At 45.4% G+C, this 25,756-nt stretch overlaps 1 protein-coding gene across 1 annotated transcript in view; it reads left to right on the top strand.

Annotated features, from left to right (window-relative positions):
* Positions 1 to 25,756, top strand: part of ITGB3 (integrin subunit beta 3) — a 474,184-nt gene that overhangs the window by 169,110 nt on the left and 279,318 nt on the right. The window contains exons 7-8 of the mRNA XM_078645100.1: positions 8,053 to 8,148; positions 24,300 to 24,389. Of these exons, the coding sequence (XP_078501226.1) occupies positions 8,053 to 8,148; positions 24,300 to 24,389 (186 nt within the window). The remainder of the gene's footprint in view (positions 1 to 8,052; positions 8,149 to 24,299; positions 24,390 to 25,756) is intronic.

Here is a 25,756-nt window from a genome sequence, read left to right as displayed (position 1 = left end):
CAGGTGCCATACACATTTTGGAATGCGAATCAAAGCGGACGGGATGTTCAGTAATTTTGTGATCTCAATACTCGAGTAACACCAGATTGTATTTATGGTAAAAACCAGCACTTAAGTAGAACACCCCCCAAGTAAAACACCCCCACCCCAAAAGGTGAAACTGCATGATAAGAAAAAGTAGGTATTAGCTAGTCGTCTTGGCTCGGTAATTCCTTTAATGAGATTAATCCATTACACAGATATCACTAAAATTTATAAAAACAAGCACCGGCATAAATAAATAAATAGCAAGGATACAGTTGATGTAATTCTCCAAAGCCGACGTCATCATCTCCCGCACTGAAACAAACGTCCACAAGACCTGCATGTTCCGGTCTAAAACCGGGGTAGTGACCACGTTCCAAGAGGTGGCCATGATAGAGTCAGGCAAACACTGGCCTTACCCTGATGTTAGCATGGAAACAGAAAAGAGCGGCGTGAAGCTTTGAACAAATAACATGACGAATAGCTATATAGGAATCGCTAAAAAGGCACGCCCCAAGTTGCAACACCATTTCATTGCATAATATACACTATGAAATCATTCTTTTTTTTTTTTTTTTTTTTTTTTAAAGCAAGATTTTATTGAAGTTAAAACCATCATACAATTCACGCCTACAACCCTGAGGCCGGCTATTACTTTCCCATGATTCTCAGTGTGTTCGGGTTCCACATGCATACGGTCGTGAAGTATTTAGTGACATACCTCTGTTCTCATCTTGCTTTTCTTTTTTATAATAACAGGAACTTAACTTGTGGCTCTACAAAGGTTCACACCTCCACATATGTTACACATCTCTTACATTGTAGCCTGCTAGGCCTGTTCTTATCGTGGGATATATGCGCCCCTCCCCCACCCGGGTGTTCCTCCATCCTAGTCCAAACAGCAGTCAAAGTATCATCTGTTTCTGAGCCCATCCCCAGTTCTGAACGTACATTAATCAGTTTTCTCCCTCCTCATCCTCCGAGCTATCTACCTCATCTTCTGATAATGGGTCACAGATGTCCCCCCTGTATGTGTTCCAGGGTTGCCATATTTTGTTCCATTTACGTGGGTTAGCTCTTGCTTTGTATACTGCTCTTTCCGTTACCATAAGTGTGTCCATGTTCCTGCACCACTGTGCCAGAGTGGGAAGTTCTGCCGCCCCCCACTTCTGCGCGATGTCACGCTTGGCGGTCATGAGGCCAATCGTAGACCACAACCTTCCGTGGTATGATACATCTGTCGGCCCCCATATGTTCAGTAAGCAAACTCGGAGCTCAGGGGTCAGAGAGACCTCTAAAGTCTGGGAAATTGTGCGCAGCACCTGCTGCCAGTAACCCTCAATGGCTGAGCATCCCCAAATGGTATGTATGAAGGTACCTTGTTCTCCGCATCCCCTGAGACAGTGTGGATGGTCTGCTCTCTGTAGTTTGTGCAATAAGGTTCGCGTGTAATATATTCTATGTAAGATTTTCAGTTGTATTAGACGGAACCTAGCCGACACACCAGCCTCTCTAGGCGACGCTAACGCTGCGTTCCACTCTGTGTCATCTATCGCTCCCACGTCCTCCACCCATTTCTCTCGCAACTTCTCTAATGCATCGGGCAAATTATTCAGTAGTTTTCGGTATGTGAGGGAGGTCGCGCCTTCCTGTAAAGCGTCTGTAAGTAGGCGATCCTCCAGGGGCGAGGATTCTGGGAGACGTGTCCCTGTCGGGATAGCTGCCTGTAGAGCGTGTGTAATTTGGATATACCTAAATCTTTCTGTGGCACCCATCTCGTAATGTTGTTGGAGATATGTGAATGGGACTACCCCATCCTCCGACCACAAGTCCCCAACTGTCGAAATCCCTATATTGTCCCAGCGGGTGAAGCCTTTAGATCGTCTAAGGTGTCCCAGTGCTTTTGCATCCCATAATGGGGTCATTTTCGTTATAACTCCTCCCCACTTAAGTCTCGCCTGCGCCTTATACCACAGTGTCACTACATGTTTGGTGGGTCCTCTCAGTTTACCAGCAGCCCCCTTGTGATACAGCGGTGTCAGTAGGCTCTGTATCCCTAGTTGTGTCCTGTCAGCCATGAAAGCCGGGTCTGTCTGTGAGGCGTGGAGCCATTGATTAATGATTTTAAGCTGTGCCACCCAGTAGTATAATTGGATATTGGGTAGCGCAATCCCTCCTTCATACCATCCCCTATTTAGTTTTATATGTGCTATGCACGCTGGGCGATCGTCCCACAAGAAACCCGTCAGCACCGCCGGCATTCTCTGAAAGTAGCTCTGAGGTACCAGCAGCGGTGCGTTTTCGAGTACGTAGAGGAAACGAGGCAACGCCATCATTTTGAACAGGGCTGCCCTGCCCAAGAGAGTCAGTGGAAGCCCCTTCCAATGCTTCACGTCGTTACGGAATCGCGTAAGGGGAGGCCACAGGTTGAGCTCGTAGAAGACCGCTGAGTCCAGTGTGACGTACACTCCCAGGTATTTGAAGGCCGTGTTGGTTACTGCCAGAGGGCAGGTGGTAGGAAGCACCGGGGCGGGGCCCCTCAGTACATAGATGATCGATTTCGCCCAATTAATAGTGTAGCCCGACGCTTGACCGTGTGTATCACATACTGTGAGAAGATTCGGGATACTTCTCTCTAGATCCGTCATATATATCAGCATATCATCTGCATACAAGGAGACCCTGTCCTCCCAGTCGTTATTCCAGCGTATCCCCTTGAGCAGAGGCGATGTCCTGATGGTAATCGCCAATGGCTCCAGTACTAGCGCGAACAAGAGAGGCAATAGCGGGCATCCCTGCCTCGTCCCCCTTGCCAGGCTGATATCTCGCGATATGTGTCCGTTCGCCACCACTCGTGCCATGGGGTCAGTATACAACAATTTCACCCAGGAAATATATTTGGGACCGATCCCCATACGTGTCAGTACCGCAAACAGGTAGTGCCACTCCACCATATCAAATGCCATTCTGGCATCAAGCGACAGTATTGCTGCCGGCGTCTCCAATGACGGCGCTCTTGCCAGCACCCCGTGTACCCTTCGGAGATTCAGCGCTGTACTTCTATGCGGCATGAAGCCCGACTGATCCGGGTGTATCAGCTGTTCCAGGTATGGTTGCAGCCTGTTTGCTAACAATTTCGCCGGGATTTTCGCTTCCAAGTTGAGGAGTGATATGGGCCGGTAGGATGCACATTCGTTAGGCGGTTTGCCTGGTTTCGGTATAGCCACAATGGTCGCCATCCGTTGGTCAAGGGGCAGTATACCTTTTTCCCTACTTTCCGTGTACATCCGTAACAGAGGTGCACTCAGAGATTCCGACATCGTTTTGAACCACTCAATGGGTATCCCGTTCGGGCCCAAAGCTTTCCCCGATCTAGTCGCGTTGATTGCCAACTGAATCTCCTCAATCGACAGGTCAGCGTCGAGGTCTTCCACTGCCTCTGCCGTTAGTGTTGGTATTTGCACGTCATAGAGGATGAAATCATTCTTACGAAAGAATTCGTGAGTCTGGTTGATGAAAATCTCTACATTGTGTTTTTTTCTGTATGTAGTAAAGAGTAATTACAGCAAAAGTTTCGTATATTGAAATAAGTGGAGAAGGCACAAGTTCTCAAGTGTTTCGTTTATTTTAGGTTATGTTTTAGGTAAGTCATGTTTGTACATTTTCATTGTAATTATTGCTGGTGGAAGCTCTATTTTTCTGCCCTAATTACCTAGTTTAAAATTGGTTTGTCACTAGGTCACTTGTTTCATTTCCGGGTGAAAGGTAATAGAGGCTATTATAACGGAAGCAAACTGGTTTTGGGAAGTCAGTCTTTGCTGATCGAAGCTTTCTCTGCTACACTTAGCTTCGTTTTTTAAAGTTATATACTACTCCTATAAGACCATTTGCGTATATGATAAACTCGTCCCTGGGAGTTCGGAGCTTTAGGCATTTTGTTGCAGCACCTCTGCGAAGCTGTGTTTTCATCAGCAGTCAAAGTGCATTAGAAAACAACCATTGGCTGCGCGCGCTAAAAGAAAAAAAAAGGACGCCAGTGGTGCACGCGCGATGGTGCCTCCGCTCGTGCATGTGCACGTAACCGCGCACTACATGCCAGCAAAAAGCATGTGGTAGAACTTTTCAAAGCCCACTACTAAATGTCTCACAGAGCAGCGCAAGCGCTGGCTCAGGCGAGACCTTAAAATGAGGTCTATCCTCAATTCACAATGTGTCTGCACTTATGCAAGCTGCTTCTTGAGAAGTGGTGCGGTACCATTGCATTGAGCAGCTGGACAAAAACTAAAATTATCTCGGTTGGAGGCAAATGGTATGGCTATGTGGAAGCTTCTCTCCTCTTTACTTTAATTATTTCCTATTTAGATCTCAATCTCAGTAAGGCCGATTTGTTTACCCAAAGATTGCAGATGTGGTTTAATTCCTTTTTCATTATGCAGATGATATTCTGTTTCATGACCAGACCATGCTGGGTCTGCAAGAGGGGCGGTACGCATACAAATGATGGACGCTATGCTGAATAAATCATGCATTCACCCTCAGTCAAGAGATCTGGGTTAAATCCATCGTTCTTTTGCTCACCCGTCTGTAAGATGGCCTCAGTTTTATTTTGATTTTGAGGACCGTAATCCCTTAACTATTAATTTATTCATGTGGTAAAACTTCAACCTATGAGTTTTGGCTATCGACTGGGTGAAATAAGTTAACATGTGAAAAGCAACTCTATATAGTTAAGTATTACATTTGACAATTGGTGGGGAAGACTGCAAGAGATGCAGAGGTCTAAGCTATTAAAGTTACTAATAATGTTCTGTTGACACTTTATGTGTCATTTTAAGACCAGTTATTACTATCTATGTATTTAGGTCATCTCAATGTTGACTTGCTGTGTTACTGTTTGTCTATGGAATTAGACATATATAGTGGCCAATCTTGATTCAGTTATGTGAAGAAAGGTCCTTGGAATTCATAGATCAACTTCTGTTTAATTTTGCAACTAGAATTATCACTGGCATTCTGGCGATTCATTAGTCTAGGTCTTTAATCTAGTAAGGTATGCCCTCATCATTTCAAGATTTATTATTTTATGAGATTTTGAAGCAATAAGCTGCTCAGGATCTGATGTATGGCACGGTATATGTTGTAGCTTGAAACATTACAAATTAGTGTTTCTTTGGTTTGATGAAGGCACCACCATGCATGGTTGAAAGGAATAGGTCACTGATTGGTCATGTTTCTTGGAATGCTGCCTTTCCTTCCTTCCTTTAGTGATAAATTGCCATTGAAGAAGTATTGTGCTGTATATGGAAATGGGAGTCTGACAAATTCTGACAGATGTCTGGGCATGGTAGGGACCATGGAATTATATGGAAGAATTTTAGATTTGGTCAAATTAATACACTCATGGCTATGATGAGACTCGTTGGTTCTTGGGGTAAGGTCACTGATTTCACTGAAATCACACATGTAACATGTTTTATTTGACTGCATAGCACTTCATATATATACAGGTGAGTCACAATTTTTCCCTTTGGGAGAAGGTTAGTTGATAGTTGTGATGCGGGAGAGTGAATTCTAGATATGTGGTCTCCATCAATACTTGTTAGATTCGTTATTCTTTTTAAAAGAAGCAAGAAACTCTGTGTAATTCCCAAGTTTAGGTGGAGAGCAGCTCTAATATAGAGCATCATACAACACCAGTGGCTCTCTAAATTTGCTCACCTCAAATGTCTGTTTTCTAGCAACGTTTTTAGGCATAGGATCAGCTCAGTGCCATCCACGCCCATCCACGCTGAGCTAGAAAGTGACTAAATCTCTTGCCATTTTTACAGCAAAGTCTTTAAGCATAAGATTAGCTAGTATCATCCAAGGCGAGTTGAAAAATGACAAAATCTTTTTATCACTCCAGGCATTTTTTAATACAGAAGTCCACAATAATTATTTGGATGGATATTATTTTTTTTTATCTATTGAGAAATATATTTGGTTTCTTATAAAGAGCAGCTCCCTCTATGCAGGAGCAATGCAGGCTCCCGCAGGAGGCAGGAAGCCGGCAGGTACAGCGGGGGACTTGAAGCTTCCCGGGCAGTCACATTGCACACTGGGTGCCTGGGCCCTACTAAAATGAAATACATTAAGAAGCTGAGCCTTGGAGGATGGTGTCCCCGTGGCTAAAATTTTCCCGGGGAGGGGGCCGTCGTGGCCTCCCTCCCCCATTATTTGTCACACAGACTCTCAGACACTCACACACCCACTCACAGACACACTCAGAGACTCATGCACCAACTCAGACTCACGCATTCACTCACAGACCCGCTGCGAGAGTCACACACTCACTCACTGACTCACTCACACACCCACTCACACACCCACGCACAGATCCACTTAAACTCTCGTGCCTACTCACACACCCAGTGAGGCACTTATGCAGCCACTCTCATACACACTCAGGTACTCTCACACCCACTGACAGACCCATTGAGACACTCACACACCCACTGAGACAGTCATGCACTCACTCACACACTCACTCTCAAAGGTGACAGGTTACACTTTGGAAATAAAATATAAAAACATTAGAAATTCACTTAAACAACCAAAGGTTACAGGGTCGTTAAAGTTAGGAAAAAGAATTTTAAAAAACATAGAAATTCACTGAAAAAACAAAGGTTAAAGGGATGTTATAGCTAAAAAAATAGAATTAAAAAACCTTAGAAATTCACTGAAAAAAAACAAAGGTTACCGGGACGTTTAAGTTAGGTTCAAATTTCACTCATACAAAACCACAGATATTCTGCAGTTATAGTTACTTGAGCTAAATAGAACTTACTCCTCGCAATGTACAGTTTATGACCTCACATATTACATCACTCATGATATGGTCAGTGACATCACTGATGACATCACTGATCAGGGGCCCGGCCATAAACAAATGGGGGAGGAGGCCGAGCTCCTAAACGCAACTGCGAAGGGCTTTCTTTTCTTTCCACCTGAGGAGCAGTAGAGCAGGCCTGATTCAGTTCCTTAGGTGGTAAAAATGGCCAAATTCTGCATGTTTCGAAATTTGCCTTTATATTTTACCCACCCATACCACTAATAGGTTAAGTTAATATTATCAAGACCATGTTCAAGTTATTAAGAAGTTAAAGACATGGAATTACCTTTGCTAGAGAAGTGGGCCATTGGTTCTGCATTATGTGGCTGTCTGAAAGAGTTAACTACTGGGATACACCAAATAGACCACTTATATTTCCAGATTTGCCTTCATTTATTTTTCTAATTTGGGCCGATTCTCCAATATGGCTGTCCTCCAAATCAGGCCCGTAGGTTTTTTAATGTCTAAATGTAGAAATACTGGTAATACCAAGGGTTTGCTGTAGTGTAAGCAATATCCTTGTTGTACATTTTGCTAAGTATAACATTATTTTGTGTGTAGGACAGGAGAGATAATGTTGAATTGTGGATACCACGATGTAAGGCAATAACGCTCCTACATACAGAAAATGAGAACTATCAAAGGGACACATTTGGTCAAGAATGAAATGAGGGTTTTACCAAGGGCATCTTTATTGGCACACAGACTATGTCGTTGGTGTTCTGTAAATCCTATTATTTAATTGGCGTTTTACAGGTAAGTATATCTCTTGCTATCTGTAGACATTTTAAAGGTAAGTAAATCTCTTGGTAGTTTTAGTAGATGGTTCAAAACATTTATCTTGAATAGTTTGATGGGCTCTGGATGGTGGTCAAATATCATGTAATGTCACTTCTTGTCATTACACAACAAGCCAAAAGGTTTGAGATTTTAACTTCTGCCAATCCCAAGATTCTGGTGACGTAATACCACTGGGCTAATTCATCGCGAGGCAAGAGATGAATACTTGCCTAAAAAGATGTAGATAATATTGGAAAGCTATTGCAATTTGATTCTCATTTGAATTTTCCTATTGATGTGTGATGTGATCAGATACAAGATTGTCTTTAAATTACAAGTAGCCAATTACTATGAATTTTGGTTTTTTCTGTTAATAGGATTACCCTTCGCTGGGCATGATGACAGAGAAACTCTCCCAGAATAACATCAACCTAATCTTTGCTGTGACCGACAACGTAGTCGAACTCTACAGGGTAGGTTTTTTTACTCTGGTAATACGACTTCGGTCTACATCCAAAGAACTTTCCCATTCTCTTTGATTATGAACCATAATGGTACGTTTTATTTTATCACTTGTATTCTGTATTACTATATTCATTGGTTACTAATACATGTAAAGGCAAACATATGAATGAGATACATCCCAAGACCTAGGTGTTGGTTGAAGGTTTTGGGAAAGGATGAGTCTGCGGCCAAAGACATCTAAGGCACCACTGAGAGCTCACTATTTCCAAAACCTAGATTTGATGCAGTATTGATATCCTCCTTTCAACGCTCAGAGACATTTGGTTGCTCAGGAGATGTCCCTCACATGTCTTTTGATGTATATGTAGCACAAGGTCCAGAGGGAGATGTTTTGACAATGATATCTCGGGTGCTGCTTTTTTTGTCAATATTAATGTGCGAATTTTAGCTTGTGAGTAGGTAACGCCAGTGTTCCTGACGGTTTTACTTGGGTGTGAGATCTTCAACCAGCTCACGTTGTAATCATGGAGAATTTGCAAACTGGTAGACCTTTCTGATTTTGGCACTATACCACTGCCTTTGTGGTATTCAGAAGATTCAACTACACATCCTCACTCTGAAAATGACAGTACCAGAGCTTTCAGAGCCTGCTTGGCCATCGCTCAGAACAAACACAAAGGCAGCTCAAAGAAATACTCAAACTCAGTTGTTGGCCGGTGTTGGTTCCTGCGGGCTTATTCTCCAACCCCCAGCTGAGCCCTAGCTGTCATTGGTACAATCAGATGAGCACTGTGCAGAAAAGCTGTGTTTCTCAGTCAGGCTTAGTTGAGTTTAAGGTAGGGGAGTAGGCAAAGCTGTAGTGTGCAGCATACATAGTTCCTCATCATGAATAATGATCTTAGGACAGATGTGGAACACACAGCAATTGGCTGATAGGAATGCCCATAATATGAAAAACAGGGCTCTTGGGGTGAACCAAGTGTTTTTCAAGTGGGACCTTGTATGACCCACTGCCATGAGTTCAAAGAGTGCATGTTACTTGTAAATGTTACTTCTGAGCTTTATGGTGTACGCAGGTCACCACTTGCAACATACCCGCCAACATGAATCACTGAGTCATCATTTTCCAATTTTAAGTTTGAATGTAAAACAGATTTTTAGGCCATTCTCCAACAGCATCTTAGGTGACAAGCTCTTAACAAATCTTCTTGATGTATAGTCCCACTACATAAATCAACTTATATTACATTATAAGTCAGCTACCTGCTCAGAATCACAACTAGTGTATGGCTACATTTAAGGTTTAATTCATTGCTTAACCACAAGGGTTATATGAAATTTCTATATCTGATGCATACAACAGTACAAGCCTTTGAGGTGCCTAATACCATGCTAACAAGTTTCAACTGAGCCAGCTACTTATTTTGCAGGTTGGCATGGTGTTCCCTTTATTCAGGCATGTCCACATCTGTAAAAATGCATTTGCTGCAAGATCATCTTGTCAGAGACATGAGGCATAGCAGATTTATTTATGCTGCCGCTCTGAGTTCTGATACTGCCCCTGTGGGTTTGGACTTGCACTCTTATGTTGTCCTTCCCCACACCTCTCTATACCTCATGCATCAGGCTATTTCTTGCTGACTATTCCACAACAACTAAGTTGAATACTCTCTCTTGTGAGACAAATTTTCTTAAACAGTTTCATGGCTCGATCCTTTCATTCTGTGGTTGCCTTTGAAATTAAGTTTCTTTAAGTTTATCTGATTTCACCTGCTTTTTCCTAAGTACCAAATGATTCCACAGTTCTGCTATTATGATCTTTTGTTCAAAGTTAACGTCTCAATTTCCTTTCCCTCCTTGACCATTGTAATGACTTGGTTTTCCGTATATTTTGGTACTTCTGGCAGTCACCAGGCCATTACTTACCACAGCCCTTCTCAGGACCCATAAAAGCACCACACTTTAGAATACTTACCTGATAAAGCAATAACACTGATAGCTAGAAATACTGAAAGTCTGTAGCCATAGTTGGGAGGATATGTAGAGCAACACAACGCACCTCAGTGCGAACAACGCCTTCCGGCGAACAACGTGCCACTGCACGAACAACGCACCTCAGTGCGAACAACACCTTCCGGCGAACAACGTGCCACTGCACGAACAACGCACCACTGTGCGAACAATGCCTTCCGGCGAACAACATGCCACTGCACGAACAACGCACCACTGTGCGAACAACGCACCTCAGTGCAAACAACGCCTTCTGGCGAACAACGTGCCACTGCACGAACAACGCACCTCAGTGCGAACAACACCTTCCGGCGAACAACGTGCCACTGCACGAACAACGCACCACTTTGCGAACAATGCCTTCCGGCGAACAACGTGCCACTGCACGAACAATGCACCACTGTGCGAACAACGCACCTCAGTGTAAACAACACCTTCCGGCGAACAAACACATACTCCCTCCACTATGCAGGGGTGAAACACTTAGAATTTAGACTTCCCTGCTGGGAGCCGATTTCCTTCCCGTATCATAAACTACCCATTGGAGGGGAACTTACTCATCCCTCCATGAGCACTTGGTAAAAAAGGTGCCCGACCTTCCCTCACAAGGAACACAAACAAATTATATGCTCTGGGGTTTCTTTATTACACAATGATAGAATGAAAAAAGAGAGAAATAACTAAACATCACAGTAGATATTCTTCACAATAGCAATTACTGACATATGCATATATAGAACCTGAAAATAAAAGGAGTGGTTAGGCATAGACAGTTAGAATATAAGAGTTAGTGGAACACCTCACCAAGTTTCTACACATCTTGCTTCCACTTCGCTGGAGGGGGCCCGTCTCTCCAGCCTAATCAGGATCTCCTGCTTCAGGGTCACAGCTGCACGTCTGCAACATTACGGATCACCACCCGTGATGGACTACCAGAGATCAATCTAACAGACTAACTAACATATCAGAGCTCAGACACCTCCTTTAGTACAAAGTGGAAACATCGGTGGAAGCTTCTAGCAAGCCTCGCCTCCTTTCCCATCAGATTCCTGTACCACTTCGTACCAAGGTCACACCTCCGGTTGATCAGGCCTTTGTTATGACTCCGGCATAGAGTGAGCACATTCCTCTGACAAGAACCCGTCCTCTCAGGTTCAGGAAGAGCGAATAACAGGTAGAACCTCTCACCTAGAGAGGCTCAGAAGATAGCGACAGCTTAGAATATGGAGTTGCTCAAGCATAGGCCTCTATTCCTGCAAAAGAGCAAAATTAGTATGCAAGAAGGCATAAGATCATGCCAAAGCCAATAGGCAAGCCCTGCCAGCAAGCCCCCGGCAATGGAGGGGGGTTTCATCAGAAAATGGAGCACTTTTGACAAACAAGCCTTTCTGGACAGTTTAGATAGCTCCATCCCAGCCGATAATATGGACCTTGAGCAGGCTGAAGCTAACATTTCCCATTGGCTATTAGCAGCGAGTAATATACACGTTCCCCTGAAAAGACTTAAAACCGCTCGCCACTCGAATGCCCAGAAGTGGTTCTCCCACGACCTGAGGGCTCAAAAATTAGATATCCGCCAAAAGGAGCGGAAATGGAGGAGAGACTATGATCCACACGTCAAATCCCTCTATCTGGCCGCTCGCGCAGATTACAAGAAAGCCATCACCCAAGCCAAAGCCTTGTATTTCTCGGACATAATAGCACATTCAGAAAACAAATCCAAAGACATTTTTGCAATTGTTAATAAACTATCCAACTCAGAGAGAGTTCTTCCCAAACCTGTAGTCACCCAAAATCTGTGCAATTCTCTTAATCAATATTTCCTTGACAAAATCACTACCATCAAAGCTAGTATCCCAGTTACCGATTTTAAAATGAACTTCCCTGCACAAATCTCTAGCGCCTGCTCCTTTCATAATTTTCCACCTCTTGATGTACACTCCCTACAGGCCCTTCTGGCAAGGATAAAATCCGGTTCCCCCAGGGATTGTTGCCCCCCCCCACATCTTAAAAGATATTTTAACGGCCCTCTCCGCCCCCATCCTGACCTTTCTTATTGCCTCCCTGTCCCAGGGCATGGTCCCTAAAGCCTTTAAAGAGGCAGTAGTCGTACCCCTCTTGAAATAAACGGGTGTGGATCCCTCAACCCACTCCAATTACAGGCCTATCTCCCTCCTCCCTTACTTGACCAAGGTCTTAGAAGCCTATGTAACTACCCACCTTTCCAACTTTATCGAGCAGTCCAATTACTTAGATCCCCCTGCCCACTCCACCGAGACTGTCATTACCGCTGTGATGGACTCTCTTCGTGACAATGCAGATAAAGGAATTCCACAGGCCCTGGTCCTATTGGATCTCTCGGCCGCGTTTGACACGGTCAATCATGCCATCTTATTAGACCGTGTCAAACAGGCCGGCATTTGTCACTCAGCCTACAGCTGGATCAGGTCCTTTCTTAGCGACCGCACTCAAGCGGTCCGTCTAGCCACCTTCACCGCCCCCAACTCGGCCCAAACTTCACACCTCCTGTGGGGTTCCTCAGGGTTCCTCGCTGTCCCCTCTTCTGTTCAATTTGTACCTGGTCCCTTTGATCCAGTCCCTGAAAGCGTTCAAGGTCGTCACATTTAATTATGCAGACGATCTTCAACTTATTTTCACAATAGACAACTCCCCTGAATCCATCCGGGAGTTTCAGGGCACCATGCTGCACATCCCTCAATGGATGTATTCCATTCACCTAAAGCTGAACCTCCGGTAAGACTGAACTAGTTCTTAACGGTAAAAGTCAAACACTCTGGGGCCCACACTATTGGCCTCCAGAACTTGGCCCCCCCCTACCTCTTCCACCTCGGTAAAGATCCTGGGGGTGGTCATCGACAAGGATCTGTCACTGAAAACCCAAGTAGGCACGGTGGTATCCTCCTGTTTTTTCCAGCTCCACAGGATTAAGAATATCAGTCGGATGTTAACCCATTCGGCCTTGATCCAGGTGGTGATAGCCTTAGTACTGTCACACCTGAATTATGCCAATTCTATCTACTTGGGCCTCCCTCTTTTCCTCAGTAAACGTCTCCAATTGGTGCAGAGTCAAGCAGCCAGATTGATCCATCAGCAACCTCGTTGGCAATCAGCCGGGCCCCTACTAAAAAAACTTCATTGGCTCCCTATTTCCCAACAAGTAGAATTTAAAACAGCCTGTATCATTTTCAAATCTCTTCACGCCCGTAGCCCCCAATTCATCAACATTCTTCTGCCCAGATATACCCCTTCTCGCAACCTTCGGTCCGCCAATCTCCATCTTCTGGCCACCCCCTCTTTCAAACGCCAACGCCAGGGAGGACGCAGGTTTGCGACTCTTGCTTCCAGATTCTGGAATTCCCTCCCTTTGGAAATCCGCTCCTGCACTAACCTCCTAATGTTCAGGAGACAGCTTAAGACCTGGCTATTCACTCAGGCCCAGGCATAATCTTCCATCCACCCGGGTATCTGATAGTCAGCGCCATGAAACCTCTGGGTGTACGTGCGCTATATAAAAGATTATTAACATAACATAACATAACATTAAGCAAGATGAAGTCAGAAACAGAAAGAGACATAATCAAACCCTTCTTTGTCGCTTCAGGTCTACACATCACTATGTTTATGTGATGATATGAATTGCAAAGCAAGATAACATGAAGCATGTCAAAGGCAATAGTCAGCACTGCCATAAAAAAAGGTAAACTCAGAAACAGGCCTAAATATCACTATATTAGGCTAAAATATGCTGAGATGGTGGTGGGCAACGGTCATAATCGGACCGATTATCTACCAAAAATATCGGTCACTACAACCATATACTTCACTTTGCCTCAAAATGGTCACACTCGGTTTAGATCTTGGTGTTTATGGGGCTGCTGTTCTTGGAATCCCAGGATTTGGGGCAGATGTATGAATCAAGAAATGTTCACGATTCCACACCTGTATTACTTCTACTTGGGCCACAACTAGCTCACGACTGGTCCAATATTATTAAAGTCCACCTTGATCACATGTTGTTCTTAGTTTATTTATTTTTGTTCAGATATTCATTTCTTTAATTTATAATATTTTTATGCATTTTGCTTTTCGCAATTTAATTATACTTAAAACATTGAGTAAAATACATACAATATGTAAAGTGCAATACAATGTGCTTGTTTGAGTATTCCATAAAAAATGTAACAAAAACAATACAGTTTGATGCAATAGGATGATATGATCTTTCAGTTAATTTTTTATCATTTCCTGGTTGGAAACAATCTTGCAAATATATGCACCTAATAAACACAAGGCAGCTTGTATTATTACACAATGAATGCACCAATTCAATACATCATATTGATTTCATCCCCCCATGCTTTCAACTCCACTCTCTCCTCATACATACATGCACACACAATCTAGATACTCATTCACACCTTTCCCAACCTTAAAAAACAGATGTATGAATATCTGGTCGCAAAATTCTGGGCACAATTGCAACAGGTATTTTTGCGACCAGTAAAGATATTTAAGAACCAACCTAACTTGTTGGTTCTTAAAAATGGGGGCAGAATCTCCGCCACCGAGGTGGATCTCCACCCCGAGTGCAGAGATTCTACTCCAAGTGCGGAAACACTGCAGTCGTAAAAGATACAACTCGTAACTTACCCCTGTGAATACCAAAAAGTAATAAACTTAGACTTTTAGTCTAAACGTAGACAAAAGATCCAACTTCACCTTTGTGAATCAGGCCTACTGTTTTTAAAACTCCATCAGCCCACTTCCTTGCCCTCCCATCTCCCTCATCCCTTGACACCACACGCCAGCCACCATCTACCAAACAAACAACTTGGCACTAGCATGAAGGAGCTCAGCGGTAAGCAATTTAGGTGACTTAGAAGAGGTCAGTAGATTTTGTGTACAGAAGGCCAGTCACTGATCTTGTAATCAGCCAGGGATTGGACTATGACACAAACTGGGGCACCTCCTGCCTCACTTTGCCACTGGATTCAAGCAAGCCGGGCTGAAGACGGCTGGAATGCCAGAAACCGGTCCTCGGAGGCTTGTTTCCGGTCCAGGGAAGGAATGGCTTGGCAGTTCGGGCTGGACTGTTCCCATGAGGCACAGGGTCAGACTGATTTGCATATAGCCATGTCTGAACTGGGGTGGCAGAGTGGGCTAAAGAACGGTGATGGATTAAACCCAGATCTTTTGACTGGGTGTGAGTGTTTGATTGATTCAGATGCTCCGTCCATCACCACCCTCTTTTGTACCGCTTTTGGCCGCATAAGTGTGGCAGGGTATGCTCAGACGTGAGTCCCTTGCTCACTTTGCCACTGGATTCAAGCAAGCCGGGCTGAAGACGGCTGGAATGCCAGAAACCGGTCCTCGGAGGCTTGTTTCCGGTCCAGGGAAGGCATGGCTTGGCAGTTCGGGCTGGACTGTTCCCATGAGGCACAGGGTCAGACTGATTTGCATATAGCCATGTCTGAACTGGGGTGGCAGAGTGGGCTAAAGAACGGTGATGGATTAAACCCAGATCTTTTGACTGGGTGTGAGTGTTTGATTCATTCAGATGCTCCGTCCATCACCACCCTCTTTTGTACCGCTTTTGGCCGCCATAAGTGTGGCAGGGTATGCTCAGACGTGAGTCCCTTGCTCACTTTGCCACTGGATTCAAGCAAGCCGGGCTGAAGACGGCTGGAATGCCAGAAACCGGTCCTTGGAGGCTTGTTTCCGGTCCAGGGAAGGCATGGCTTGGCAGTTCGGGCTGGACTGATCCCATGAGGCACAGGGTCAGACTGATTTGCATATAGCCATGTCTGAACTGGGGTGGCAGAGTGGGTTAAAGAAGGGTGATGGATTAAACCCAGATCTTTTGACTGGGTGTGAGTGTTTGATTGATTCAGATGCTCCGTCCATCAGCACCCTCTTTTGTACCGCTTTTGGCCGCCATAAGTGTGGCAGGGTATGCTCAGACGTGAGTCCCTTGCTCACTTTGCCACTGGATTCAAGCAAGCCGGGCTGAAGACGGCTGGAATGCCAGAAACCGGTCCTCGGAGGCTTGTTTCCGGTCCAGGAAAGGCATGGCTTGGCAGTTCGGGCTGGACTGTTCCCATGAGGCACAGGGTCAGACCAATTTGCATTTAGCCATGTCTGAACTGGGGTGGCAGAGTGGGCTAAAGAAAGGTGATGGATTAAACCCAGATCTTTTGACTGGGTGTGAGTGTTTGATTGATTCAGATGCTCCGTCCATCACCACCCTCTTTTGTACCGCTTTTGGCCGCCATAAGTGTGGCAGGGTATGCTCAGACGTGAGTCCCTTGCTCACTTTGCCACTGGATTCAAGCAAGCCGGGCTGAAGACGGCTGGAATGCCAGAAACCGGTCCTCGGAGGCTTGTTTCCGGTCCAGGGAAGGCATGGCTTGGCAGTTCGGGCTGGACTGTTCCCATGAGGCACAGGGTCAGACTGATTTGCATATAGCCATGTATGAACTGGGGTGGCAGAGTGGGCTAAAGAACGGTGATGGATTAAACCCAGATCTTTTGACTGGGTGTGAGTGTTTGATTGATTCAGATGCTCCGTCCATCACCACCCTCTTTTGTACCGCTTTTGGCCGCCATAAGTGTGGCAGGGTATGCTCAGACGTGAGTCCCTTGCTCACTTTGCCACTGGATTCAAGCAAGCCGGGCTGAAGACGGCTGGAATGCCAGAAACCGGTCCTCGGAGGCTTGTTTCCGGTCCAGGGAAGGCATGGCTTGGCAGTTCGGGCTGGACTGTTCCAATGAGGCACAGGGTCAGACTGATTTGCATATAGCCATGTCTGAACTGGGGTGGCAGAGTGGGCTAAAGAAGGGTGATGGATTAAACCCAGATCTTTTGACTGGGTGTGAGTGTTTGATTGATTCAGATGCTCCGTCCATCACCACCCTCTTTTGTACCGCTTTTGGCCGCCATAAGTGTGGCAGGGTATGCTCAGACGTGAGTCCCTTGCTCACTTTGCCACTGGATTCAAGCAAGCCGGGCTGAAGATGGCTGGAATGCCAGAAACCGGTCCTCGGAGGCTTGTTTCCGGTCCAGGAAAGGCATGGCTTGGCAGTTCGGGCTGGACTGTTCCCATGAGGCACAGGGTGAGACCGATTTGCATTTAGCCATGTCTGAACTGGGGTGGCAGAGTGGGCTAAAGAAGGGTGATGGATTAAACCCAGATCTTTTGACTGGGTGTGAGTGTTTGATTGATTCAGATGCTCCGTCCATCACCACCCTCTTTTGTACCGCTTTTGGCCGCCATAAGTGTGGCAGGGTATGCTCAGACGTGAGTCCCTTGCTCACTTTGCCACTGGATTCAAGCAAGCCGGGCTGAAGACGGCTGGAATGCCAGAAACCGGTCCTCGGAGGCTTGTTTCCGGTCCAGGGAAGGCATGGCTTGGCAGTTCGGGCTGGACTGTTCCCATGAGGCACAGGGTCAGACTGATTTGCATATAGCCATGTCTGAACTGGGGTGGCAGAGTGGGCTAAAGAACGGTGATGGATTAAACCCAGATCTTTTGACTGGGTGTGAGTGTTTGATTGATTCAGATGCTCCGTCCATCACCACCCTCTTTTGTACCGCTTTTGGCCGCCATAAGTGTGGCAGGGTATGCTCAGACGTGAGTCCCTTGCTTACTTTGCCACTGGATTCAAGCAAGCCGGGCTGAAGACGGCTGGAATGCCAGAAACCGGTCCTCGGAGGCTTGTTTCCGGTCCAGGGAAGGCATGGCTTGGCAGTTCGGGCTGGACTGTTCCCATGAGACACAGGGTCAGACTGATTTGCATATAGCCATGTCTGAACTGGGGTGGCAGAGTGGGCTAAATACCGGTGATGGATTAAACCCAGATCTTTTGACTGGGTGTGAGTGTTTGATTGATTCAGATGCTCCGTCCATCACCACCCTCTTTTGTACCGCTTTTGGCCGCCATAAGTGTGGCAGGGTATGCTCAGACGTGAGTCCCTTGCTCACTTTGCCACTGGATTCAAGCAAGCCGGGCTGAAGACGGCTGGAATGCCAGAAACCGGTCCTCGGAGGCTTGTTTCCGGTCCAGGGAAGGCATGGCTTGGCAGTTCGGGCTGGACTGTTCCCATGAGGCACAGGGTCAGACCGATTTGCATTTAGCCATGTCTGAACTGGGGTGGCAGAGTGGGCTAAAGAACGGTGATGGATTAAACCCAGATCTTGTGACTGGGTGTGAGTGTTTGATTGATTCAGATGCTCCGTCCATCACCACCCTCTTTTGTACCGCTTTTGGCCGCCATAAGTGTGGCAGGGTATGCTCAGACGTGAGTCCCTTGCTCACTTTGCCACTGGATTCAAGCAAGCCGGGCTGAAAATGGCTGGAATGCCAGAAACCGGTCCTCGGAGGCTTGTTTCCGGTCCAGGGAAGGCATGGCTTGGCAGTTCGGGCTGGACTGTTCCCATGAGGCACAGGGTCAGACTGATTTGCATATAGCCATGTCTGAACTGGGGTGGCAGAGTGGGCTAAAGAACGGTGATGGATTAAACCCAGCTCTTTTGACTGGGTGTGAGTGTTTGATTGATTCAGATGCTCCGTCCATCACCACCCTCTTTTGTACCGCTTTTGGCCGCCATAAGTGTGGCAGGGTATGCTCAGACGTGAGTCCCTTGCTCACTTTGCCACTGGATTCAAGCAAGCCGGGCTGAAGACGGCTGGAATGCCAGAAACCGGTCCTCGGAGGCTTGTTTCCGGTCCAGGGAAGGCATGGCTTGGCAGTTCGGGCTGGACTGTTCCCATGAGGCACAGGGTCAGACCGATTTGCATTTAGCCATGTCTGAACTGGGGTGGCAGAGTGGGCTAAAGAACGGTGATGGATTAAACCCAGATCTTTTGACTGGGTGTGAGTGTTTGATTGATTCAGATGCTCCGTCCATCACCACCCTCTTTTGTACCGCTTTTGGCCGCCATAAGTGTGGCAGGGTATGCTCAGACGTGAGTCCCTTGCTCACTTTGCCACTGGATTCAAGCAAGCCGGGCTGAAGACGGCTGGAATGCCAGAAACCGGTCCTCGGAGGCTTGTTTCCGGTCCAGGGAAGGCATGGCTTGGCAGTTCGGGCTGGACTGTTCCCATGAGGCACAGGGTCAGACTGATTGGCATATAGCCATGTCTGAACTGGGGTGGCAGAGTGGGCTAAAGAACGGTGATGGATTAAACCCAGATCTTTTGACTGGGTGTGAGTGTTTGATTCATTCAGATGCTCCGTCCATCACCACCCTCTTTTGTACCTCATTTTATTTACCAGCATCAGCCAAGGCTCAACATTTCTTTCTGCTCAGGGGCTGTCTGGTTAAGCGCCGGCTCTGCCTGTAGCATAAACGTAAAAGGTGTATTTGTAAAGTGCAGAGATTGAGATCTTAACACTATTGACCGGTAACGGATGTTTATTGTTGCTTAAATGAAAGGGGCCTCATTTATGAGGCCTTGCGTCAGTTTTGCGCTTCCGATGCGTCACTTTTTGTGACGCATCGGTGGCATAAAACATGCCTCCTGTTGCGCACTATTTACAAAGTGACGCATCTAAGCAGATGCGTCACTTTGTAAAACCCTGCGCTACATTATACCTGCGTCAGGTATAATGTATGCAGGGGGGGCGTTCCCCCGCAAAAAGCCTCGTAGGAGTGACGCAGTGAAATCTCATAGATTTCACTGCGTCACTTCTAGGACGCCGGTGCGTCAAAATCTTGCGCCTGCCTCATGGCAGGCGTAAGAATGACATAGGCCCAGCCCCATGTGAAAGGGTGCATTACAGGAGTTGCGTCACTTTTGTGACACACTCCGGCAATGCGTCACTTTTGCGCTTACAGATACGTCAGAAATACTGACGTATCTGTAACTCCTTGCGACATGATGCGTCATATTATAAATATGACGCATCAATCATGTCGCCAGGAGTGCGCACTGAGAAGTGACGCATCACTGCTTTCATGCAGCAATGCGTCATTTCTCATAAATGAGGCCCATGGTACTTGGTACTATGGTATCTTCAATCGACCTTGGAAGGATGAAAGACAGAGTGGGCTAGCTGGAATTCAAACCTGTAATATTAAACAGAGTCTTACAGAGGATGCATTAGCTCACTCTCCCTTGTGCAGTGCACAAAACAAGAAGGTCATGTCCCGTTGTGCTTCTCTGGAAGGATTTGGCCTCTTGAATGATCACAATAATAAGTGCCTACAAATGATTGCAAGACATGGAGGAAAACATTGACGACTTAGTTAAAGTTTTCATGTTTTACAATGCTGGTTACTATTTCACCTATATATCCTTAGCTTCTGATGGTCAATAAGAGCTATTTAGCATCGCTCCGTTTGCGGTGTAGAAGACGATATTGTGAAGCTACATGATGCTTCGGGAATTGTGAAAAAGCGAGCAAGGGCTCCAATGTGAATAAATGCGCTGCAGCGTTCTGAATGGAGATGTGTGAGCCAGTGAGGTTCACCTGCATTATTATACATATGTGGGAGAAACCAGTAGTTCAAGAACTATCGATGCTCACCTACATCATGGATGTTGACGCGGAAGGAACCTACAGGTGTACAAAATGGCAGCACAGCAAACAAAAAACAGGAATGTCGCCATTTTTTCCACTCATGGAGCTGATTGGGGCTTATACACTGCTCTAGACCAACTAAAATTGGCAAATCCAATAGGTTTCGCGTATGTGAGATCTATCGACTTTGCAAATATTTTTAGATTTTGCAAAGCCGATACTGTGCAACATGGCTTAAAGTAAAGAAAAAAAGTGTGATGGCGGTGCCAGCATTGACCGTGTCATAGCACAGGGCAAGCAACAGAGGGCGGCGTGGAGGGGAAGGAGAGAGCAGCAACGGACAGCGGGTGGAAGGGGAAAGCAACCGAAGTGAGGTGCAGGGAGGAGGGAGCAGCAACAACAGATAGGAGGAGGGTGGGGGAAAGCAACATGCGGGATTTGTAGGGGAGGAGGGAGAGAACAGCAATGATGGACAGGTGGACGAGGCCAGGGGGGTAAAGCACCATAAGAGAGGGGGTGGGGATGACAAGCAACACATGGGAGGGGCGGGGATGTAGATGGATCGCAGACACATGCACTATTACAGAGTGCTTGGGAAAAAATATTTGTAAAAAGTACCAGCAGGATTGCACCCAACCAAAGAAAACTAGCTACATATAGGAAGGTCCAAGCCGCAGAACGCCAGAAGGAGGCGCTGACCAATAAGAAGTAAGGAAATAAGAGTGACGTGGAGGCCAACCAATAGTAAGTAATGGGAAGTAGAGGATAGGCTGTGATCCTGTTTTGAAGTTTTTGTTTGTTAGAAGATTTTGCCGTCAGCAAATACGCTGTTTTAGGTGAAACCTATAAAGCTCACTTGCTTTTAGAAGCTCTGTGAGGATCCTGCCAAGAAATGTTTCTTAAGATTAATTGGCCCATACCCTGACAGTGCACTTCAGAATAGCTTCCCAGCAAGGAAATCTGTATGCCACGTCTGCCTGCAGGGTCCTTCTGGCAGGGACATACAAGCTCCCATGCTGGAAAAATTGCTTTGACTGCAAGGTGGGCAGCCATAATAATTAACTTAAAGGAAATGCCATTAAGGTAATTCCATTGTCTGTCCGCTGAAAGTTCTAGGAGCTGGACTGCAAAAGAATTCCTCATTGCCTGCATTCCTCAATGCATTGATTGAGGAAGGTTTGTTTGTTAGGGTCATTTCACCTGTATTCCTGACTTTTTTCAATTCTGGGAACATGGAAATGCCAACAGTTTTTCATCTGCTTACCACAACCTGAACAATGGTTCTCGCCTTTGAAACCTACATGGCTTTGCCAATGATTTTTTAGCCATAATGCACAGCATCCCCAAAGAACAAAAAAAATGCTATGCCGCTGACTTCATTATTTTGTAGGTGAGCGCGCCATGCATGCACGCACCTACAAAATTACTCAGGTGCTTTTTTTTCTGGTTCGTTACAGATGTGATTTGGATCAATAACTAAAAAGAAAAAAAACAAGCAACAGAGTTTGATTCTTTTTTATTAAGATAGTTGTGTCTACGTGTTGGCTTTAGTAACATATAAATGGTGACACTCTATTCTTTGTCATAAACAAGGTATACATGTTACAGGAGGCCAGCCTATGTTAATGGTGGTTTTTGCGCAGTAAGCAAGCAGTAGGCACGCAGTAAATCAACTTTCTGAAATGTGACGCATGACGCAGAGCTTACCATTCTAAAACCCTTCACTGTCATTGTAGTCTATGGTAGTACCCACTAAAGGCCAATGATGCTTTCAGCTGTGGATTCTTCCCGAATCCCGCTTAGAGCATTTTTTTTTCCAAAGTTGATGCCACATGCAGTGCAAGACAGTGGGCAAGCACACATTTAAAGTTCTGAAGTTGTCGCGCTGTACAGTTGGCACTTTACAGTAACTGTTGAACATATTAATGCAGTAAAATATGGGGCCGTTTTTAATCTGTTTAATAGTTCAAGACTATACGTTCCCACTGCTTTATAAGCCTTGTTTTATCACCAAATGAATTTGCTTTAAAATACACCATTTGCCAATCTTTTAAAAATGTTTTCTTAGGAGGAGAACCCACCCTGATCCCCACGTTTGTAGCTTTCTATATAAAAGTCCTACCCAACTTTTACGCCCACCGCTTTTAAATGTCATTGGTCGCCACTGGACTACTTAGAATCAATGCAATAGATTTGTAAGCTAGCCTGCATCTAAAAAAAGAACCTGATAAATTCCTACAGATCCTGAAAAGCGCCTTTGCTCGGAAGCATGAAATTGTTTGAAGATGTAACAAAACACCATTTCATTTTGTACGGCCTCTACACATGATGTTTCGATGCTAAAACTTGCGAAGCTGGCAAGTACCTGACTGCAAATGTTGGAGACAAGCAGATGTTTATTGCATTTTTTGTGAGTCTCTGCAGCCAGGGGGCTGGTCACCCAGTGGCGTCAATGATCAACCAAGGTTTATAGCAGGATTTTTTTTGTTTATATATTAACTCCCCGGCCTTGAGCATCATCTGTTCTCCTTTGTCCCCAGGTCGTTGCAAGATGGCTGCCATTTAGGCGCCACTCATCACTGTGGGTGTACCCAGCCGCTGAGAAGTAAAGTGGTGGCTTCAAATTACATAGAGTGCTGTTTACTGAAATAATACAATGGCTTCCCTTCACCTTCCACACCAGGAGCGGGAGGTGTTCGTGGGCACGAGCAAAGAGCCTTTATTTACTGTTGAGTTAAAACAAATCCCTGACAGCTATTCATCCTTATCACTGAGAGAGGAAGTGGCATTGCCCAAAGAAAGGTCATTGTATACTCGTGTGTCACCACTAACGTGAGTGGTGTGTTTATTTTCCCATAGGCTTTTACACACCACGCTCACTGCAATTGAGGTGCGCGTCCACTGAAAAGTAATTGCAGTAGATCACAGATGCTGCGCAAAATTTCCTGATCCTTTTTAAAAAGCCAGTCTTAATGAGATTAAATTATGAGTTTGATTAAAATCCACGTTCTCTATTTAATTTAAAGAAGCTAAGGTTCCTAGAATAAATGAGTACAACTTTGGTACAGTGAATGGCAATCTTACAGAAAGTGATATGTTTTGCTACGCTAAATATAGAGCAAGGTGTTTCTACTTCGCTGAACATTTGGCTATTCAAAGGAGAGAGCTACTGGCACACAATTTCTCACCACAGTTGCCGTCAATAGGCTGGCCATCAAGATTTTTAATCTGAAGCCAATTCATGTTCTTTAGACCCGAATATGTTGCGTCTAACCCTTTTGTGAGGGCTATAATGACACAATGAGACTCTCTACCTTACAGAAAGGCCAGGGTGGTCCATCCAATCTCAGGTGATCGAGGACAGGCACTGATAGCGCCCTTGAGCTGATAGCCTCTGAATCCCCACACTAGGGTCCACAGCTGGTGAAGTAATGGTGGTTTGGACACAACGAGTGCTGGAGTGGTTAGAGACAATATAACAGTGTTGTTTAGATGAGTGATGGTGCTGTTGGAGTAAATAAAATCTGGAAGTATTGAAGCGGTGGCGAAAGACAATGTGTAACAAAATGTCCTTCTTACACTGTTCTTCTTTCTAATCTAGAAATACAGCGAGCTGATCCCTGGGACCACCGTGGGCGTCCTATCGCAGGACTCGAGCAACGTCATACAGCTGATCGTGGACTCCTACGAGGTGAGTTGCATCTTCCACCCGGCCTCCTAGGCCCAGCAGGCCCTTCCTCCATTTTAACTTAACTGTGGAAGAAACAATACATGCCAGGGATGTGAAAATGTGCTGACATTCTATTTATGGAGTTATATTTCTGTTTATTTTTTATGTGGCAAATAACACAAGTATATTGTAGCAAATAGATTAACAGCTTTGTCAAAGTAGGTATGTCCAAGTTCTAAATGTTCTTATAGGGAATCAAGGAAATATGAACATACAATGGCAATATAAGAGACCCAGGACTGTTAACCCTCAACTTTTCTGATTTTATAGAAACCTCTCCAAAGCATACTAGTACTAATGTAAGTGCAGAAACACAGGAACATCTTCCACAATAATTTCCACATATCTTGCCCTTGGTATGGTCTCTTTCGGCTTTTTATGGTCCTTGGGTTTCGGGATATTCAGTCACTTCAGGTCATTGAAAATGTGAAATTCACACTCTCTCCTTCCATCACAACTCGTAGTTCATAATAAATACTTCATTTATTTTGTTAATGAAATTGCTGTGAAGGCCACATTCTAGCGTGAGCAAGCACACGGTGCAATACAGTGCAGGCTTGCCACAAAGAATGAGACCAGGGTCCATGGATTTGCCTACCCTACCAGAATCATGTTCTTGAGTTCCAAGACCCGGAAGAAATTGGGCTGAAGTTGCTATGTTTATAAAAAAACTGGCCCAGCTCTCCCTAAAGGTGGGTACCAGCACCCTTGGAGGTGAGCTATGGGCAGGAGAAACAGACAGAGGATGAGGAGGTTCACTCTGGCACATGGTGTAGGAGGCCGCCATTAGGTTTCCTGGCCCCACAAGTCATCCTCTGATCCCACCTGTGTTTATTTCTGGTGTGGGATTTGTGAGGGTGTGAAGAAGCGCCTGCCAGAAATCTCTAGCTGTATAAGAGTGGATGACACAAATAATAAGAAATGTAATTCTGCATGTCATTTAAAGGTAATACTTTAAAATATAGCATTGCGAGCTAGATGAAGGAAGCATCCTAAAATGGGATTGCGACTGGATGCCGATTCGGTATTTGGAAAAGACTTGTTTTTGACGCCTGTTCCAAATACTGAATCGGGCACAAATCCTAAGTTACAGACTCCCAAGTTGGGGCGTGGGGGGATACCTTATTCACAAAAGGGAAGAGGTTCCCTTTGGGCCTCTTTGTGTATTGGGGCCAACTTTCAGGGGGAGTATGGAGTGATCCAAGAGAGCACTGTCAACTCTAAAAAGTAAACTTCTTTTTTTAGAAAAGGAAGCACTGTTTCTTTAGAGACAATGGGCTGCTTTAAAAAAAAAAAGCTTTTTAAAGACAATCCCAGAGGTGACTGCC

This window comes from Lissotriton helveticus, chromosome 5_1 (genome assembly GCF_964261635.1).
Source record: "Lissotriton helveticus chromosome 5_1, aLisHel1.1, whole genome shotgun sequence".
NCBI classification, from domain to species: Eukaryota; Metazoa; Chordata; class Amphibia; order Caudata; family Salamandridae; genus Lissotriton; species Lissotriton helveticus.
This window is presented reverse-complemented; position numbering and strand designations above follow the sequence as displayed.